The 21,511-nt window shown below is 37.2% G+C and overlaps 1 protein-coding gene across 8 annotated transcripts in view; it reads right to left on the bottom strand.

Moving 5' to 3' along the window:
• The window catches only part of LEPR (leptin receptor), an 87,216-nt gene that overhangs the window by 50,284 nt on the left and 15,421 nt on the right, over nucleotides 1–21,511 (bottom strand). For 4 of the 8 annotated variants that reach the window (XM_032870009.1, XM_032870007.1, XM_032870012.1 and 1 more), the window contains exons 2-4: nucleotides 15,475–15,534; nucleotides 9,754–10,083; nucleotides 7,286–7,409 (exon numbers count right to left, since the gene is read on the bottom strand). In XM_032870009.1, coding sequence (XP_032725900.1) covers nucleotides 7,286–7,409; nucleotides 9,754–10,083; nucleotides 15,475–15,514 — 494 coding nt within the window. In that variant the 5' untranslated portion in view covers nucleotides 15,515–15,534. Of the gene's footprint in view, nucleotides 1–7,285; nucleotides 7,410–9,753; nucleotides 10,084–15,474; nucleotides 15,733–17,217; nucleotides 17,450–21,511 lie in introns of those variants that run through there. The other 4 variants (XM_032870008.1, XM_032870013.1, XM_032870010.1 and 1 more) reach the window with 3 other exon arrangements.

The following is a 21,511-nucleotide window of genomic DNA, read 5'->3' as shown; positions in this document are numbered from 1 at the left end:
TCCTGGGTTAGGCTCTGTATTCAGGAAGGAGTCTGCTTGAGATTCTCTCTCTCCCTCTCCTTCTGCCCACCCCCTGACTTCCTCACTCTCTCTCTAAATATATAAATCTTTTAAAAAATGGGCGATGTTAGTATGAATACAGGTTTTTAATATATGTGTATACAGAGATAGAGAAATACAAATTTGTGCCCATTATATATATACATCATGTGTGTATTGCAGATACACATACATGTGACTAGCTCTGTAACTGAGAGGGCCCAGAAACAACGCCCCCCAAGTAACATGAGAATCTGGCTCCCAGATACTGCTTTGTAAATACCCTTCTCCAATAAAAAGGAATCTGGGCTCCTTGGAGAAATGGCTGACTCCAGTTTTAAAGCAAGAAAAGTATAAAACCAACTTGAAATGTCTTGTAATACTGGAGAGGAAGGAAGTCCTCAAAAAAGAAAAAAAAATATGAGACACATCAAAAGGACACAGAAACAAACCTGAATAAGTTCCCAATGGCCAAATATGGGGCAATTTGAGCAATAAAATAAAAAATGATAGTAACTGATTATAGCCCATAAAATAGAAGAAGAATCCATGAGTTCATCTTGACAGGAAGGAAGGAAGGAAGGGAATGGGAAGTGTACTTCTCACAGAGCCCAGCGCTGTGGCCTATACATATCAAATGTTTCTTTCTTTCTTTTTTTTTTAAGATTTTATTTATTTGACAGACAGAGATCACAAGTAGGCAGAGAGGTGGGCAGAGAGATGGGGGGAAGCAGACTCCCTGCTGAGCAGAGAGCCCGATGCAAGGCTTGATCCCAAGACCCTGGGATCATGACCTGAGCTGAAGGCAGAGGCTTTAACCCACTGAGCCACCCAGGTGCCCCACACCAAATATTTCTTGACTGAATAACACTAGCCCTAAAATGTCCCAGTTAGTAGGGAGCACTTTTATTTACTTTATAAATAATGCATTTGTCTTCTCTAAAAATTGCAGTTGGTTCTTCTCTATATTGCCAATTTCTCTCATTATATTCATGTTTTCCTTTATATCCTTGAGCATGTGGAACATTGTAATAGTCATCCTTGTCTGCTACTTTTATTATTTCATTTCTGGATCTGTTTCTATTGACTTATTTTTCTTTTCCTCTTGGCTAGGGGTTACATTTTCCTATCCCTCATATGTGTAGTATTTTTTTACTAGATGCCAGACATTATGAATATTACATTAAGTGTTGGATTGTATTGTTTTGCTTTAAACAATGTTGGAATTTGTTCTGGCCGTCAGTTAAGTTATTTAGGCACCAGTTTGAACCTTTTTTTCTTTTAAGTTATTTTGGGGAGAGAATAACCTTGACTCTAGGGTTAATTTGGCCCCACTTTTAGAATGTGGCTATTATGGGGTTTCTAATGTCATTGATATTCACCAACTGCTTGGTGGAAAACTTCAATTATTCTCGGTCCTATATAACTTTTGAGAACTGTTTAGTTTATAGTTCCTGGTGGTTGTTCTCTTCCTAGTATTTCTTATCCAACTCAGTTTCTTACCAAACATCATGGGCAGACTGGTCATCAGTCAAGGGGACCCCAGTACTAATTCTGTGCACCCCCCTGCATCAAATACTCTACCTCACAAATTCAAGCTTCCCTATGGTCTCTGAACTCCTACTTCTGTCTCCTTGATCCAGCAAAGTCACTGGGCTCCACTTGAGTCTCCCAGCCCTGTGCCAAGTTCTGAAAATTCCCTTTAGTCCAGAGAGCCAGAGTAATTCAGGATTCACTTTGTTTCCTTTTCTCAGGAATCACAGGGGCACCTGGGTGGCTGTTTGCCTTTGGCTCAGGTCATGATCTCAGGGTCCTGGGATTGAGCCCCACACTGGGCTCTCTGCTCAGCGGGGAGCCTGCTTCTCCTTTTCCCTCGGTGCTCTCTCATTCTCTCTCTCTCAAATAAATAAATAAAATCTTTTAAAAAAAAAAGAAAAGAAAAAGAAATCACAGTTCTGTTCTGTTTTGTCCCATATCTGGAAGTAGAGGTCTCCTACATTTTTATCCAGTTCTCTAATTGTTTATGACAGAAGAGTAATCCCAGACTGTATTACTCCCTCATGGCCAGAAGGAACTTATGAAAATATAATATATTCAAATACTTTAAAACTTGATTTTCTTTAAAGGAAGCAGTGAAATGGGGTGCTGACTTGATGGAATGTGTGATCTATGTCTTAAATGGGAGTTATTACAGTGTGTTATCAGCTGAGAAGAAAGCTTGATAATGCAAGGAAGAGAGGGGATAACTATAAGAGCAAAGTCCTTGAGTAAGCTACAGGGGATGGGACTCAAAACACATGAGAAAGGGTTCACTTGAGATTGGAACACAGAGAACTCATCCATGATTAGAGAAGAGAAGGATGCTGTGTGAGCACTGATATCAGCAGGCTGGTAGGTTTTGGTAAGAAAAGCAATTGTAAGAGAACCTCCCCCCAGCTCTGGTTTTCCTGCTGAAAATCCAAAGTAAGGTCATCAGGGAGCGTCTCTGGCTCTTTCTCAGGGAAGCCAGCTGCCATGTTGTAGCATAACCTATGGAGAAATCCACATGACAAGGAATGGAAGGAGACCTCCAGCCCCAGCCTGGGAGGAACTAAGGCCCTCCGTCCAATAGTCCATGAGGAACTAGGAAGCCCAGGAAACAGATCCTCCTGAACTTCTTAAGCCTTGAAATAACTGCAGTTCTAGCTGACATCTTCACTGCAACCTTGTGAAAGACCTTGAGGCATGCGTCCCCAGCTAAGCAGTGCCTGGATTCCTGAACCACAGGGCCTGTGAAATGATAAATGATTGTTGTGTTAAGCCACTAAACTGGGGGTAGCTTATTATATAACACAGATAACCAAGACAGGTATTGGTACATGGAAATGGGACGATGCCATACAATAACACCTAAAAATGTGGGAGTGGCTTTAGAACCAGGTGACAGAGGCTGGAACAATTTGGAGACACAGGCTAAAGAAATCCTAAATTGCCTTGAACAGACTGTGAGTGGAAATGTGGAGTTTGAGGACACTGCCAGTGATGGTACAAGAGGAAGTGAAGAACATGGACTGGAAACTGGAGGAAAGAGAATCTTACGTAGGGGCAGAAAGCACGGTGTACACAGCGTGTGCCTCCTGAACTGGGTGATCTGCTGCAGGAAATTGCCAAGGAGGTGTTTGAAGGTGCCTCTTGGCTTCTTCTTGCCACAAGAGGAGAGATATATATTGAGCAAAGGGCTGTTAAACAAAAGAAACCATGACGAGAGCTGCGAGATACCTAGTCTCTCTAGATGGCATAGATGTCGCTGCTAGGACATGGCTTCCAAGCAAAGATCAAAGAGAAGGCAGAGGAGGGCTTATCTCTAAGAGACCTGTGGGCTTTTACCTAATGGGGTGAATCACAGTGAGAGTCACAAGAGGCTGTGAGGCTCCTATGAGAGAACAGGTAGCAGAAACACTACTAGCTCAAACTGAAAGGGTACAAATTAAACAAAGCCACTGGATTCCCAAAATTGTCTGAGAAAATTCCCCCACTGCAGAGATGTACAGAAGAAATGGGAGAAAAAGAAATTCAGAAGGCAGAGCCAAGAAACATGGAGAATTATTCCAGACATTGAGGCAATAGAGGGAAGAAGGCTAAGGTGAGGAGGAGGAGGGGGAGATGGTCAGAAAGTGAGGTACTTGACTCTGAAATACAAACAGAGCACAGTTACCAGTAATGGCAAGGTCTGGAGCAAGTCCACAAGAATGGGTGAACCAAATGGGGTGAAGAAGCAAGAATAGGGAAAGTAAAGCCTTCAAGAAGTTGAAGATCATCCATATGGACATGGAAATCACCAGGAATGCTGATAGGGAATAGTAAAGAGACAGAGTAAACGAGGTGTTAGCAGTTACAGAAGCCCAAACTCTTTGGATGACCCTTATTCATCCACCTCCATTTCTCACCATTCCCCAACTTCATAACGCAACCATACTTACCTTTTCATGTCCTCAAATGACCAGATGTGAACTTGGGACCTTGCAAATGCTCCTCACTCTACCTGGTTCATCCTGTGTCCCCCTCGTAATCCAGGCAGATACTTCTAGTGCCTGTCTCTACGTGTTTTCACAAGTCCCTGTGTTTATTTCACCAGTGTTTTCAAACTTTGTTATGTTCCTCATCTTCACTGTTAGTTCCAGGAGGGCAAGGGCTGTGTCTGAGCTGTTCAGCGTGGTTGCCCACACTCAGCTCAGGGGCTGGTGCACACAGTAAACATCTCATGAAGGAAGAAAAGGATTTCTCTTCCATGTCAAAGATAAAATGTCCTAAAGCAGTTGAAAATAGCACACTTCTATGGTATCTCTCCTTTGGATTCTCTACAAACATTAATATCTGAGCTCAAACAATGCTTTCCCTTATGGGACATATTTATAGGGCTTTAAACCCCTTATAAACATTAGGTTTTAGTTCCTTTAAGAAACATACTTATTTACACATAGAAGCATTTGAAAGATTTCTTCCAAGGATTCACTAATGTCTGGAGAAGGGGATTTTGATTTAAAATCTCTTCTTACAGAAACCACCCTTATGGATTTTCCCTCCCATGGAGGTCTTGTTCATTATACTGACTATCTCTTCCTTCTAATCTGAAAAGTCTTATTTAAATTATTTGGAGATATAGTGCCCAAAGATGCACACAACAGAATTCAAGACAGAAACAGCATGTAACAATGGGTAAAATGGACATATTAACCAAACTGTATTAAGGAGAGAACAATTAATGTGGGAGGGGGAACGCCACAATCCCACAATATTTCTCAAACTGCATGCAATTATGATAAGTTTTCCTGTACTGATATTTTTAGAAGTCTGAGTTCAAAATAAAAGCAGCTCAGGAAGCCTGGGTGTCTCAGGCAGTTAAGCACCTGACTCTTGATTTCAGTTCAGGTCATGATCTCAGGGCTGTGAGAGGGAGCCCTGAGTCAGGCTCCGTGCTGGGTAGGGAGCCTGTTTAAGATTTTAAGATTCTCTCTCTCTCTCTCCCTCTGCCCTTCCTCCAACTTCTCTCTCTCCATCGCTAAAAATAATAATAATAATAATCGCAGGTCAAAACAATCTGCTAAATTCATCATATGAGCAAGTTAAAAATCTAGTTAATTTATCATAATTTTCTCATTTTCCTGGATCTGACAATTTATATGAATAGACCAGTGACTACTTGGCTGAGTGAAGTGAAACGAAAATTCATAGCTGTAGCCAAGTTACTATGCAACTTTGTAATATTCTGATAAACTCAGATATATCTTTTTCTGAAAATGCAGACCTCTAGATGTAAATATAATCTATACATAATAAAATTTAAATCCTTACAGATAGTCACTGAGCTTTAACAACAAGCACACTGCCCCACCCTGCTGATAACGTTTGAAATTCTCTTGAGTAAGCACCCAGAGAGTTTCTGATTACCATCCAAAACATTTAGGTCATCATAGGAATGTGCTACATTGCAAAGGAATTTGCTTCTCTGAACCAAAATCTACTTTGCTCAAAAAAGTAGGAAATTTTCTGCTCTAAACTTCAAATATATCTCCAACCAAAAGAGGATTTCCTTTCTTTACTCATTGCTCAAAGTTGAAGTGAGCCTCCTTCATTTTAAGACCAACCTTCCATCTGTGCTCTCTTCCTGGAACTTACTTATTTAAATACTCACTCTCTGTCATAGAACTTCAATGGATTCTCTTCCACCATATCTTCAACCTTTCTTTCCCTGCTGGGTCATAATCTACAGACTAGAAACAAGCTCATTCTTTCCTGTCCTTTTAATGTCCACCCTTGGCTGTCCATCACCAATTACTACTCCAACCTTTCCCACTTTACAACCCGTTACTTTGTTCGCCTCTAGAGATCCATAGCGCAGTCATTTCTGTTGTGAACATGAATCTAGGTTTCCTGGCTGCCCAGCATTTGTCTGGAAAATCTAACATTTTGTACAGCTCAGACACTGACAGCTGGGGGCACCTTCTCACCAATCGGGCAGTCCCATTCAGAATGTTGTCCCTAATGAGAACTACCCAAAGAAACAGGGGCTAGCAGGCTTCCAGAGTCATCTAGAATTCGGCTGCACTAGCCATCCCCACCTATAAGGCTTCCACAACAATCTAGTGCCCCCGTGGTTTCCCGTACATTCCTAAACAACATACGAGAGTAACTACTCCGACTGAAGCCATATGCGAATCTGCCCCAACAGTAGTCTGTGATGACTCTGAGACAGACAGCATAACCCTTCTCTTCTTTTTAACATCTTTAAATTTCTCTTTTAATTATTTTAATTCATAAGGGTATACTACATATTGGCGAACTGAATTTAAATTAAAAAAATAAATTATTTTAACAAAATGACTTTTAAATATATAATTAATATAATTATTTTATTTAAAATATACATAACATAAAATTTTCCATTCTGAGTGTACCGTTCAGTGACAGTAGTACATTCACATTGTCCAATAATCATCACCACCATCCAGCTTCAGAACTCTTCTCACCTTCCCAAACTGAAATTCTGTACATTAAACAGGAACTTGCCATCGCCCCCATCCCTAGTCCCTGGTAACCACTATTCCACTTCCTATCTTGACTCATGTTTATAGAGACAGTTTCTAGCACATTGCCTCTCAACGGTATGCCCTCAAAACTGTAGAACTGAAGGGAATTAGTGTTCTTCTCCTTAAGCATCACAGAAAAGAACAAATTAGGAAAAATTTTTAAAGAGCTAAAATTCTTCTAGAAATGATACGTATTGTCACTGAAGTTATTAGGAAACTTGAATGATGTCTTCGCTGGAATCATAAGTGTATGGCTATTTAAAACCATCATCTTGACTCTCTACCCTGCACAAATAAATATTGAACACTTACATTTCTAAGCTAATAAAATGATCAAAGAGGAGAAAAGAATCTGCTTGAAAAAGAAATGTATAACAAGTTTTCCCCCAGCACTCAAATATCTAAGAGCCCTGAACTGAGTTCATCCTTCTTGCAGAATACACGCCCATCCATAATTGCTGTGTCTTGCTACCTTAATCAACAGGAGGAGCAAAGAGGAAACCTAATAGAGATTAATATTGCATGAAAAATACATAAAACTGCTCTCTAGAAATGGACATACATACAAAAGGAAATGTAGGGAGAGGAGAGTTTTCATAAACCACTTCTGTATATGGAAGCTCTTGCATTAAAAAAAATTGTATCATAGAAATTTCCAAATTAATTTATTTGGCACTTACAGAACATATAAAAGATGGACCTTAAGGTCATAAGTCTTGAAAGGATTCTTAAATAATGACTCCATATAACAGATGAACAATTTCAAGTCCTCTTTCATCCAGCACTGTATGTTCCAGTTTGCACCTGAATTAAAAATAAACTACATTAAATCTGAAAAACATTCGGAACAACTCCGTGAAAGAGAAGAACTAAATTAAATTTACCAGTGTTCTGATACAACTTCCATTACCTATTCTGAGAGAAAAAGAACCGGCTCTAACCAGTGGTATGTATCTACCTAAGTCACTTAGCACCCGAGGTCCCCAGTATCCTTTTAGGTAAGTAACAGAGTTAAATTCTCAAACTTTTTTTTTTTTTTTCCAAATTTTCAACTGCTTAAGCAGGACAAAAGACCTCACCTAGCTCAGTTCATGCTCACTTTTGAAGAGGAAAAAAAAAAATTCAATATCAAGGGACAAGCAAATTGGAGCAGTATTTCTGAGTCTGCTTTAGCACTAAAAGCACAGTGATTGACATGTGAACCATGATTCATGTCTTGAATTCTTGTTATTGTAATATCATAGGCCCCAAATACAACTGACACAAATATACTTCACTGTGCACTGGAAAACTCACCTGGTAATAAATTATTGGTGATTTGTAATTTAAAAAGCAAGAGTAGCAACAACTACAAATAATGGCTAACCCAAGACAACGCTAACATATTCCCCAAACCTGAAGGATTTGTAGCTGGTCGGGATTTTCAACACTGTTGAGCCCTTACGAAGTAAACAGCATGCCTGATAGAACCACCTGTTGAAATCCTCAGCAATTGCCACTTAACCTACCAATTTTAGTTAAACTCACTAAGAAGCGACTGGTTATGGAAGCTTTATTTATGTGTAAAATTTAAATCTACAGCATCATAATCATTCCTCTTGAAAACTGAAGAAAGTACTAACACTTTTTGATCAAAGCTCATCACAAAGACCGTGCCTTATTAAGTTCACGCTTGGTATATTTAATAATTGCCGAATAACTAAGTTCCCCTATGAATTAAAAAATATATATATATGCCTCATTTAAAATCAAATGAATTTTATTAATTAATGGCCATCGACTCATTTGGAGACACTAGGAGCTATAACTACTAGCTTGTTTTAAAACTCTGATTTTATGGTATATTTATGCTTTGTTCTTACTCCTGCACTGATTTCAATGAACTGGAGCATTTCTACCACCTAATCAGTGGTGCTCAACCAAGGACAATTTGGCCCTCAGGGGCATCTGGCAGTATTTGGAGATATGTTTGGGTGAAGGAGCTACTTGCATCTAATAGGCAGAAGCCAGGGATGTTACTAAACATCCTACAATACACAGAACAGCCCCCCATAACCAAGAATTGTCTGGCCCAAAATGTTAATAATGTTGACATTGAGAAATTCTGATTAACCCTTTATAGGAGTGTTATACTTATGTGTGCCTCTATTTTCATACTATAGGTCTCTGTATACTGATTTAATTGACGCTGCTCTGTTAGCTTTTCCAGAAGGCTTGGAAATAACTTTGTGGTTTTGATTTTCAGATGCAGAATTATTACGCTAGCTACATTCAGTATGCATTATACTTAAACAACAAAACCCCCTTGATTTAAAATATGTAATTGGCTACTGAGAGATTCCTTGCTTGAACAAATATTATTCATAAGTGTTTTAAAATTTAACTAATTCAACAGTTGAATATTTTTAAAAGATTTTATTTATTTATTAGAGATAGACAGAGAGAGAACACAAACCAGGGGTTGGGGAAAGGCAGAGGGAGTGGAGAAGCAGACTCCCCACTAAGAAAGGAGCCCAATGCGGAGCTCAATTCCAAGATCCTGAGATCATGACCTGAGCTGAAGGTAGACACTTAACCAACTGAGCCACCCAGGTGCCCCCAACAGTTGAATATTTTGAATATTTTATCTATTCAACAAAATAAGGTGTGCGTTTTCTATTTTAAAGCAAATTTAGAAGATTGCAAGTAATAGATTTATAGGAAAAAAAGAGTCCCCTCATTGTATTTTTATAAAATATAAAATAATTTCGGGTTCATTAGTTTGGTCACATGATGAATCATAATATTATTACTAATACAAAATGATGATATGTATAAGAATCCCATCTATATTACATTTCTTCATACAGGTTTCAGAGAAGGAAAACATTTTGTTTAAAACAGTTACTAGGGGAACATCTGGGTGGCTTGGTTAAGCAACTGCCTTCAGCTCTAGTCATGATCCCAGGGTCCTGGGATAGAGCCCCACATCGGGCTCCAGCCCCACATCAGGCTCCCTGCTCTTCCAGGAGCCTATTTCTTCCTCTCCCTTTGCCAGCCACTCTGCCGGCTTATGCTCTCTCTCTGTCAAATAAATAAATAAAATCTTAAAAAAAAAAAACACACACACACAGTTAATAGGTAATGCTTGGAACATTAATATACTTACCTATTTGTTGAAAAACTAAAGAATTCACTGTTGAAACAAAGTCCTTCCCATCAATGTTGTCTGCATGTACAGAACAGTTTTTATCTTCCTTGCTCCAAAAGCAACAGTAGAAAGTTGTTTTGGAAGATAAGTTAGAAAAGTAGGTAGTACTCAAATTCAGTTTAGCTTTGACAACTGCCTCATAATGGTCATTCAGATTGGAAGTGTTCTTGGAGATTCCAGTTGGCAAGAGGAAGTCGTAAGTTGTATTTGGTGGCATGCAAGACAGCTTAAATCTCCAGGGAGTAATTGGATATGCCAAGTTAAGTGCAGTTGTCAAATAAATAAGTTCTGTTAGGATATTAAAGACACACAGAAAAACAATTCGTCATTTTGATTAAGACATAAATAGGAAATACCTGAGATTAAACCATGTAGTGCTCAGTCCGTGCCTAATGCAGAGCTCTGGGCTTCCATTATACAATGTGTGATACTTGGAAGGGTACATTAATTTACTGAGATAACTTCACCCTTTAGCACCTCTTCTTGGAAATCCGAAAATTGCTTTGAAAATTGAATTCAAGTACTTCAAATGAAGCATGATTAATCTAGCCTTCTATATTTACATTTTAATGAAAAAAATTATAGCTAAATATTTCAATCACTTTTTCTTAAAAAATTATTCTTTTTTTATATTAACATAGAATGTATTATTTGGTTCAGGGATACAGGTCTGTGATTCATCAGTCTTACACAATTCATAGTGCTCACCATAGCACATACCTTCCTTAGTGTCTGTCCCCAGCCACCCCATCCTTCCCACTCTCCTCCCCTCCACCAAATCTCAGTTTGTTTCTTGAGATGAAGAGTCTCTTATGGTTTGTCTCCCTCTCTGGTTTTATCTTGTTTCATTTTTCCCTCCTTTCCCTTATGATCATCTGTCTTGTTTCTCAAATTCCTCATATCAGTGAGATCATAGGATAATTGTCTTTCTCTGTTTGACTTAATTCGTTTAGCATAATACTCTCTAATCCCATCCATGCCATTGAAAATGGCAAGATTTTGTGTTTTTTGATGGCTGATATTCCATTGTATGTATATACCACATCTTCATCCATTCATCTGCTGATGGACATCTAGGCTCTTTCCGTAGTTTGGCTATTGTGGACATTGCTGCTATAAACATTCGGGTGCATGTGCCCCTTCGGATCACCGCATTTGTATCTTTGGGGTAAATACTCAGTAGCAATTGCTGGGTCGTAGGGTAGCTCTATTTTCAACTTTTTAAGGAACCTCCATACTGTTTTCCAGAGTGGCTGCACCAGCTTGCATTCCCACTAACAAGGTAAGAGGGTTCCCCTTTCTCCGCATCGGGGCCAACACCTGTTGCTTCCTGACTTTAGCCATCCTGACTGGTGTGAGGTGGTATCTCCCTGTAGTTTTGATTTGTGTTTCCCTGATGCCACGTGATGTTGAGCACTTAAAAAAAAAATTCTAATGAGCTTCCAGGATAAGTGGGAAATATCTGGATGTGCAATTTATATATATAAACAAATATTAAAGTGTTATTTTAATATTTCTTAAAGAAAATATTACCAAAATGTTAGCACTATGAGTGTTTTTAGAAGAGTTTATCTTCAGCATCAGAACAGCGGGATGAGCTCTTGAATCTACCCTAGACAATGTCCTATATCCTCAGATATAGCACATTGTCTAAGACATGTCTTTAATGCACTCTCCAAGAATCAATGCACAAAGATAGAAAAATTCCATTGCTGGTTAAAGACAATTCTCAATTTTTAGACATATAAAAATTAAGAATAATTATATAATCTCATACCCAAAAAATTCTGGAGTGGTACTTGTTTTTTTAATCAGTAATTGTTTGAAAATAAAATAATAATTAATTCTCAATAATTCTTTCTTTTACAAGTTACTCATATAATTCAACAGCTGTGTTGCTTCACATACAAACCAATGCAGAATGAGAATTCTGAGAATTTTGCATGGATTTGCATGGAATGAGAATTTTGAAGAATTAGGGTAAATGTAAAAATGTAAGAAAATTACAATTTTTTTAAAAACCAGTTCACCAAAAAAGCTTTAAATTATTAAAGTAATATATGTAAAAACATCTAAATAATATATAGGTAGTGACTGTTAAAAGTTTGATTTCTAAACTTTTCCATAAAAGTGAACTAACATAAAAAGGTATCAGATGCAAAAATTAAAGCGAAGATGACCAACATGACTAACATTTTGCCCACACTGATAACAATTAGGTAACATAACTTCACCAAAAGTGACTCCTCATTACAACTGTGTTCCTTTGGACTTCATCTTTCTAACATGTTTCTGAAATTAGCACATGTCAATAAAAACAGATTATTTCTTTGGTTTTACAAAACTATGAATATTTGTTGGTATTAACTAAAAGCACATTTTCTAGCTGCACATGGAATATTCAGTTGGCTGAATTGAAATGAGTCTAAAATCCTCAAAGAAGTATTTGAAATTTAAAATGTAATAATAAACGTCATAGACATAGCAACTATTGAATCCGTTTAATTAAAAGATGGTTCTATTTTACACGCTTCTTTTGCAAATAATATTTCTTTCCCTCCAGATGAGCCCTAAACAGCCAGGAATCCAGAATTTGCATCTGAAGACATATGTTATCATGGTAACAACATCCCAAGAACTCTCCTGATTCAAAAAACTTCATCAAACAACAAACCTTTTGGAAAGCCAATATGAAACACATTGAATGGAGCCTAATAAAAATTAGTGAATTCTCTCATTGGGGAGAGAATGAGTATGTTATTACTTTTTGATAGTCCCTTGTAGTATAGGTTTTCTGAAATCTGTTAACAGTGGAGTTATTATGGGTATTTTCTATAAATCTACAAATGGCTACAAGAAGAAAGAACAGTATGCATGAAGAAAACTTGGAGAGAGGCTTAGAAGAGCACCTTCAGATTGGATTAGCCAAGGAGATGCTTAGAACACACAGGTGGACAGCTGGACAAGCTCCCAATATGGTTGCCAGCTAAAATGGGTTTTGTTTAAAAAAAGCTTGACTTTAATTTTTTAAAAGATTTTATTTATTTACTTGACAGAGAAAGAGCACAAGCAGGAGAAGCAGTAGACGGAGAGGGAGAAGCAGGTTCCTTGCTCATCAAGGAGTCTGATGCAGGGTTTGATCCCGTGACTCTGGGATCATGACCTGAGCTGAAGGCAGATGTTTGACTGAGGCACCCAGGCGCCCCAGCCTGACTTTAGTTTTAAAAAAACTTGGAACACAGCCTAAATTAGATGATTTGAGTTTTTTGGTTTTTTTTTTTTTAATCAAAATATCTCTAGAATGCAGTAAGAAACAAGTCAGAGAATACTGTGTTCAAAAGTCATTGGTGGGGCAGGCGCCTGGGTGGCCCATTTGCTTAGTGCCTGCTTTCTGCTCAAGTCATGATCCAGCTCCTGGGACGGACCCAGGCCTTGGGCTTGGTGCTCAGCAGGGAGTCTGCTTCTCCCACTCATGTTCTTTCTCTCTCTCTCTCTCAAATAAATAAATAAAATTTTTTTAAAAAGTCATTGGCAATGGGTGACTAATTTCAAACAGAAGCATACTATGATTTATGATAATTAAAATCATGACATTAAAAAATTATCTGTGAGCTTTCACTTGAGGATACTCCTGCAGTGGATAGAAGGAAGACTAGTATACATTTAAGTCTTCTGGTAATATTCAAGATGGAAATGTTCAACATAAACACCACCACTTGACAATATCCCCTTAGAACATTATACTTGTCATTGTCTACTGGAGTTATAATGTAAAATAGCATATAAAATGGCATCTCCCTTCCACTTAAGAATAAATCCATTATTTTGTGTCATAGCGATATATTTTATATATTATCACCAAGTAAATTGCTCCTTGGTACAGAGAATTAGTTTTCACTAACATCTGATATTATACATTTATAACCTAATAATGCTACATTTACTAAATTAAAACATTCAAGTGTCACCATATCATGTTTCTATACATGTATAAGGATGTTAGTGTGCATAAATAAATTTTCTGTATTATAAAAGAAAACAAAGTAGCAAACAGTGGGCAGGAAGAAAAAAATCTGCAAAACATAATAAATGGTTAAGGGCTTGTGATGATTAAGGTAATGTGTCAACTTGTCTAGGGCTACCGGGTGCTCAGTCATTTGGTGAAAAAGTTTGGGAGTGTCTGTGAGGATGTTGTGGATGAACTGAACATTTGAATCAGTAAAATGAGAAAAGCAGATTGCCCTCCCTACCATGGAAACATCGATGGGCCTTATGGATCAGTTAGAAACTTGAATAAAACAAAAAGGCTGAAGTAGAAGGAAATCTAGCTGCCTGACTGACTTCAGTCTTTTCCTTCCTTTGGACTCAAACTGATCATCAGCTCTTCTTGGGTCTCAAGCCTGTCAGTATCCAGACTGGAACATATCCCATCAGCACTCCTGGCTCTCCAGCTGACCAACCAAAGGTCATGGGACTTCCCAAGCTCCACCATCTTGTGAGCCAGGTCTTTATAATAAATCTCTTTATCTTGCTCTATAAATCCTCCTGGTTCTCTTTCTCTGGAGAACACTGACTAATACAGTGCTGAATATCAGTGATATTTTAGAAATTCTGAAAATGTACGAAGATAAAACCCAGCAACAAAATGGTCAAAGTACATGATTTAGAAACTTGCATAAGAAATATAAATGGACAGGGCGCCTGGGTGGCTCAGAAGGTTAGGGCCTCTGCCTTCAGCTCGGGTCATGATCCCGGGGTCCTGGGATCAAGTCCCGCATCGGGCTCTCTGCTCAGCAGGGAGCCTGCTTCCTCCTCTCTCTCTGCCTGCCTCTCCGCCTACTTGTGATCTCTGTCTGTCAAATAAATAAATAAAATCTTTAAAAAAAAAAAAGAAATATAAATGGCCTATAAATAGTGCTCAACCTCACAAATAATCGAGTAAATAAAACTGAAATGAGATGCCATGTTTTCCATACTTGATGGGGCAAAAAGGTAGAAGAACGATAATATACATCTTTAACAGAAATACCATGGGATAGGATTCATGTATTTGTGTTGGTACTGCAAATGGTTCAAGGCTTTGCAGAGAAGATTTCACAGTACCTACCAAATTTTTAAATGTGCATACTATTTAACATGGAAATTCCTCTTTAATAATTAATCAACAGGAATATCCTCCCAAATATACAAAGATATATGCATGGATTTCAATGCAGCATTATTTGTAACAGATAAAGAAATGTCTATCAATGGGGAATTGGTCTAGTAAATTAATAATTTAAGGTATAGTCATAAATTCATTGTTATGCAACCATTAAATGAATAAGCATATCAGTAAGTACTCAGTAAAAAAAAAAAGTTGTCATGATAAACTGAAAAACTATTAAGCAGAAAAAGAATAACAGAACAATAGAGACCAATTCTATTTTTGCAACCATAGATACAAATTGTGTGTGTTTGTGTGTTACAGTTCTGGAAAGTTACACGTCAGATTGTGCCCAGGAGATTGGGAAGGATTTTTTCATTTTCACCCTTACACTTTGGTTTGTTTTGTATTTTCAATCATGAGCATGAGAATTTCTAACGCAGACAGGGGACATTCTGCTAGCCAAAAAAAGAAACAGCATCTCTAAGGGCAAAATCTCTTATATGTGGAGATTTAAAAAGCAAATTACTTACCCCAATGTAACAAAGCCACACAGAATTTTTGACAAGTCATCTTACTTCAGAGAAGTAGACCTGAAAAACAGTACATCTAAAACAAATAACATACAACACACAAAAACACCTGACATCGATCTCTACAAGTTGTCTGGGGAAATATAAAATTAAAAGGATTATGAATAAGTCTTTAAATTTTAATCCTCTATAATACTGTGCATCAATATCAGAGAAGTGTCTCACATTAAAGTAGAGCTAGACATTATAGATTCATTCCCGTGCACATGCTTAACATATAATATTAGCCACATATTCACATGTAGTATATTCAAAAATTTTTTAATATTCCTTTATGCCATGACAAAGCAGGCATCATAAGATAAGACCAAATTTTTAACTAAACAAAAGTGTTCATAAGGTTGATTCAATATGTACACCATTGAACATTAATTTTTTTTCATATTCAACTCTTACATTTCTCTTATTTTCTAAAGCCATTACATTCACTGTAATACTACAAAGCCAAACAGTTATAGCATAGGTAATGACTGTATATTTATTTCCAATAAAGAGGAGGAAATTACCCTGTATACTTTTGGAAACCCCTGGTGTTTTTTTGCAGATGCAGTAATACTCACATTGGAGAGTTATCAGAGTAATCTAAGGAAAGGTTGATGGCTTAATATATCCAAATCATAGGCTGAATTCAAGAGATAAGCTTTCCCATGAAGTCTACTCAATTTGAAATACATCATGAATAAGATTATTTGTACTAGGACATCATGAATTAGATTGGCAGCATAATTTTAATATACTGGGCTTTGACTCGTAATGAAAGCCTAAACGTTTTTGTTGTTCCAGTGTTTTTTGTTACCTCAAACTGGGGATTCAGCTCACTGGAGAAAGTTAATCTGAGGTAAAAAGCTCTGAATTAGGTGTCAGGAGTCTTGAATGTTGATCTAGACTCTCCAACTAATCAGCTGTGGGACTTGGGACTTCGACACTCTAGACCTCAGGTTCCTTGTATATAAATCCCCCTGACAGATGAGCTCTATAATCCCTTTCAGAGCTTCCCATGATTCTGAGAGATTTTATTTTAAAACGGAACTTACAGATTTACCACAAAGAATATTATAAAATATGAAGTGAGAAACATGTCTCATAAGTCACATCTGCAAATTGGCACCATGTGATGAGTAAACAGGAAAACACGTTTGTTTAGTTCATGACTTAATGACGCTCGGGAAGAGAAGGGATGAGCATAAACATTTTGCTGTCTGATAAATTTGTTTTTCAGCCTCTCAGTTTTCATCAGAAGTTTGATTCCTTATACATGGATATCACAACGTGTCTTTAGGACTTCTAAACATCCATTCGGTCGGTCTTTGGACTCCTCATTATCTAATCATGTGAATTTTTTGATACCTGTTTGTGATACAAAATTTTCTCCTAAGGGGAGGTTGCTGGGGGGATGGATGAAATAACTGATGGGGATTAAGGAGGGCACTTGCTGTGATGAGCACGGGCTATGGTATGGAAGTATTATATCACTACATTCTATACCCGAAACTAATTATTACACTGTTTGTTAACTAATTGGAATTTAAATTCAAACTTTTTTTAAAAAATATCTCTTAAAATAAACCTAAGAGTAAGTTTCATAATCAGGATGTGTCAGAGATACAACATATCATTAGACTAAGTGTTTTGAATGAACCAACTGGTGGCAAATAATTCAGGCCAACAATTGATTTGACTCACTTTTAACTCAACTGATCTTCTGAGTCAAGTGACCAAACAGCTCAGTTGTTCTTGCTTATATAAGACAAGCATTCTTTTATTTAATGTTCCATGCAAAACACAAATTATTCTTATGGTTTGAATTCTTGCAGGCAGGTTTCACTCTTACATAACAGAGAAACAAGCACAACAATGAAAAGGACATAGATGCAACCTTGAAGAGAGTGTAAAATATGGCCCCTTATATAGACTCAATGAGACAAATATTTATATGACCCTACATTGTACCAGAAAGGAATATACAAAGAGGTTTACAGAAGCACAAATAATACCGAGGAAAAAAAAAGAAAAAAAGGCAGAAGTTTTTAAGCTGTGAGGGAAAAAAATCAAGCAAAGCGAAAACTAATGGTAAGATGACCAAAGTAAGTGTAATATACAAAATGCCATTAAGTTGAATTCATTTTTTAAAGATGAACTATTAATTTCCTTTATGCTTTCTTCTGATCAAATTGTTCAATCATATATTCAGAGTGCTTTTACACTAAAATGAAACTAACAGCTTAGGGAAAATGTTCAAATAATCCTAACACTAAGAACAGAAAGAAATTTTTGCCTGAGTAACTTCAAAACAGGTAACATCCTCATGAGCATCCTAACCGTACCAGAGTTTCATGGGAACTTCACAATTCAACAGTTCCTCAGCCCCTCCACTGCCGAGATCCTATTCTAAGCCACCACCCTCTCTTCCCCGACAGTCAGAAGAACCTCCTACCTTGTCTCCCTTCTGCTGCCCTTATGCCTGAGTTCAGTCTATTCTCAAGGCAGCAGCCAGAGTGATCTAGATCATGTCTGTCTTGCCCCAAACACTATAGTACTTGCCTTTTCATTCTGAGTACAAGTCTCAGTCCTACACAGAACTACAAAGTCCTGGATCTCGACTGCCCCTCTGATCTCATCAACTACTGCTCTTCCTTTGTTCAAGTCACCTTCTCAGAGCCTTCCCTGCTAGCCCACCTAATAGTTCAACACCTTCCCCACCCAAACATGCCATACCTACTGTTCTGCTGAATTTTCTCCTGATTTCTTCACACTATCTAATGTGAATATGACTTCTTGTTTTTCTTGCTTATTGTCTAACTCTCCCCACTAGAAAGTAGACTCCCCTAAACCAAGACTTTTTTTTTTTTTTACTGTTTCTTTTTCATCATTATATCCTTCACCCATAGAAGGCTGCCTCTTACCTACTAGGTGCTTTCTATATATTAACTGAATGAATGAGTGAATGAAGGAATGGCATGATATGACTCTTTCTTGAATATTCTTCAAAATAGCCTGGTGGCATCATACCAAGAAAATAACAACAATCTTCAAAAGATGGATTATGTGGATAACAAAGATGTGATACACACACACACACACACACACACACAGAGAAAGAGAGAGAGAGAGAGAGAGAGAGAGAGAGAATATTATACAGCCATAAAAAAGGATGAGATCTTGCCATTTGTGACAACATGGATGGACAACATAGATACTAGGTGTAATAAGTCAAACTGAGAAAGACAAATACCATGTGATTTCACTTATATGTGGAACCTAAAAAAAAAAAAAAATGAATAAACAAACAGAAAGCAGAATCAGACTTTCAAATACAGAGAACAAACTGACTGTTGCCAGGCACCCCCTTAACCATTTTTAAATATGGGTCTTGTTGGGACATCTGGGTGGCTCAGTTGGTTAAGCGTCAGACTCTTGATTTTAGCTCAGATCATGATCTCAGGGTTGTGAGATCAAGCCCCACATAGAGCTTCACAGCAGAGTCTGCTTGGGATTCTCTCTTCATCTCCTTTTGCCCCTCCCCCTCACTCTCTCAAACAAATAAATAAAATCTTTTAAAAAAATAAATAAATATGGATATTGTTGAGAATTTGGTAAGAGCAAGGTACCAACTGCCAGGAGGAGACACATATACCCAAAATTAGGGCTATAATTTCAGGGGGTTAACAAACTCTGAAATTCATCTAAATTCATCTAAAGCTTCCCGATTTAGAGTTCCTGATTTAGATAAATAAATTGCAGTCCTCTATAAGTATAGCTCCTATAAATTGAGCCACTGATAGACATCAAGCTATGAGGAGTTAGAGATAATACTGCCTAACGTTCCCTCTGGAATATAGTCATTCTATGTTGACAGTTAAGAAAAATAATGTGTTTTATTTGAAATCTTCATAAAATATACAAAGATGCATTCATAGATTGATCTAAATGACCCACCCATAACATCTAAATCTGTGGTCAGTAATTCAATTTTCATAAAACACCAGAGTGGGGCACCTGGGTGGCTCAGTGGGTTAAAGCCTCTGCCTTCAGCTCAGGTCATGATCTCAGAGTCCTGGGATCGAGCCCTGCATCGGGCTCTCTGCTCCACAGGGAGCCTGCTTCCTCCCCTCTCTCTCTGCCTGCCTCTCTGCCTACTTGTGATCTTTCTCTCTGTCAAATAAATAAATAAAATCTTTAAAAAATAAATAAATAAATAAATAAATAAAAATAAAACACCAGAGTAAGCATATTATACATGTCACTGACTCTGGAGTTATTATTATAAACGTCAAACAAAAGGAGAAATAAAAAACTATATTCTCCTGAATTATAATATTATGGGTTTTCAGGAAAAAATTAGACTTCAACTTCTATCATAGAAAACTTTTTGTGTATCTTTATGTATGAAATTCTACTTAAATATAAAGGAGAATGGTCTCAATTAGTGTTTGAGTGGAAGAAAGGAAATTACTTACAACTTGCTCCAATGATCTCACAAAGTCTCTAGGTATGTAGAAAAGTTTATGAGTAGGAAAAGCAATTCTGACAATTTTGTTGCCTTGATGAGTGCCATCTGCCACTAATTCTTGCTTTTACTTTGTGCTAGACAGGCGCCCATTTTTCACTTAATACCATTTAAGTATTTCATCTAAATATAAATGAAAAACCCTATTTCTTCAAATGTCAAAATAAAAATAGCCTGGTCTATCTCTACTAACCTTGTCATTTTAAGTATGTTTACTTTTATTTCTTCATTTAGGGCAGAAATTGATGATGCTATTCCTTCCCATCAAGTAGCCTTAAAGACTTAAATTATTTTCAAATAAAAAAAAAACCCTTTCATCATTTTGGTATAAGCATTTGTCACTTTGAAAACTTAATTTCAAGTGTTTTAATTCCTGATGTGGCTCTAATTATGTGATCTTGTTGCAAATTAATTCCTTGAAAATACAGAGGGATAAACTGTGATTCAGAGACGTAGGTACCATAAACTCAACAAAGTTGAGTCAGAATAGGCATCTTACCTACAAAGTAATTAAAAAATCTATACATAAGTTAACTCATTTAATTATTAGCTAAATATTTGGTAAAATATAAGTTACCATATGAAGGACTAGAAATATAAAAATCAATAATAAATCATTAATTTTAACTTGCTATTTTTAATAAGTAACATTATTTTATGACTTTTTTATATATCAAAGTTCCATAATACCAATATGAGTAAAGTACCATGGGACTTCACATTCAAGATAACAAACTAAACAAATAAACTGATCTTCTCTTACTCCTGAGATGTCTCTAGTATTACAGTAAAATAAATCATTATTAACCAATAGAACACAGAATGAGAAGGGAGCAGCAGCAAAAGAGAGATTTAAACAAATTTCTGGAAGATGAAGCAAAGATCAATGAAGTAGAATGAAGGAAGTGACCACACAGGATATTTGGGGAAGGAGCTGTCATCAATGAAGAAACAAATTTACTTAGCAAAACCCTGGAGATGTTCCAAATGGTAAAGGGCAGAGTGATATGGGGCCAAAAGGAGAGACAGTTTTAGTCTGTATATGTAATATCTGACTTTCTTTATCCCCTCATGAACAATTCACAGCAGCCAAATCTAACTCCCTGTATCTGTCAGAGGAGTGATTTACAACAAGAGAAACAACTCTGGCTAGTTTAAATAGGAAAATAAATAGTAAAATTATTGGGTACCTCACAGAACCTCAGTGAGAGCCAGAGAACTTGACTAATAAAGCACACAGTCAAGAATCTCACCCAAAATCCCATGTAAATTTCTCTAGAAAAGATAACCCTGCTACCATGCTAAGACATTGCATGTTATGACTGAAACCTCAAAGACTACTACCTCTGAGTTCCTCTGAGCTCATCTGTTCTTCCATATTCCACACTTCTGATATAAGATTTGGCATGTCTCTCACTGATGCAGCCTAGTTCACAGTCTACATTTAGGCAGCCAGGAAACTTGGGAAAA

This window comes from Lontra canadensis, unplaced genomic scaffold, assembly GCF_010015895.1.
Source record: "Lontra canadensis isolate GAN:19392208 unplaced genomic scaffold, GSC_riverotter_1.0 scaffold40, whole genome shotgun sequence".
In the NCBI taxonomy this organism is placed as follows: Eukaryota; Metazoa; Chordata; class Mammalia; order Carnivora; family Mustelidae; genus Lontra; species Lontra canadensis.
The sequence above is the reverse complement of the archived record's forward strand: the minus strand, read 5'-3'. Positions and strand labels throughout refer to the sequence as shown.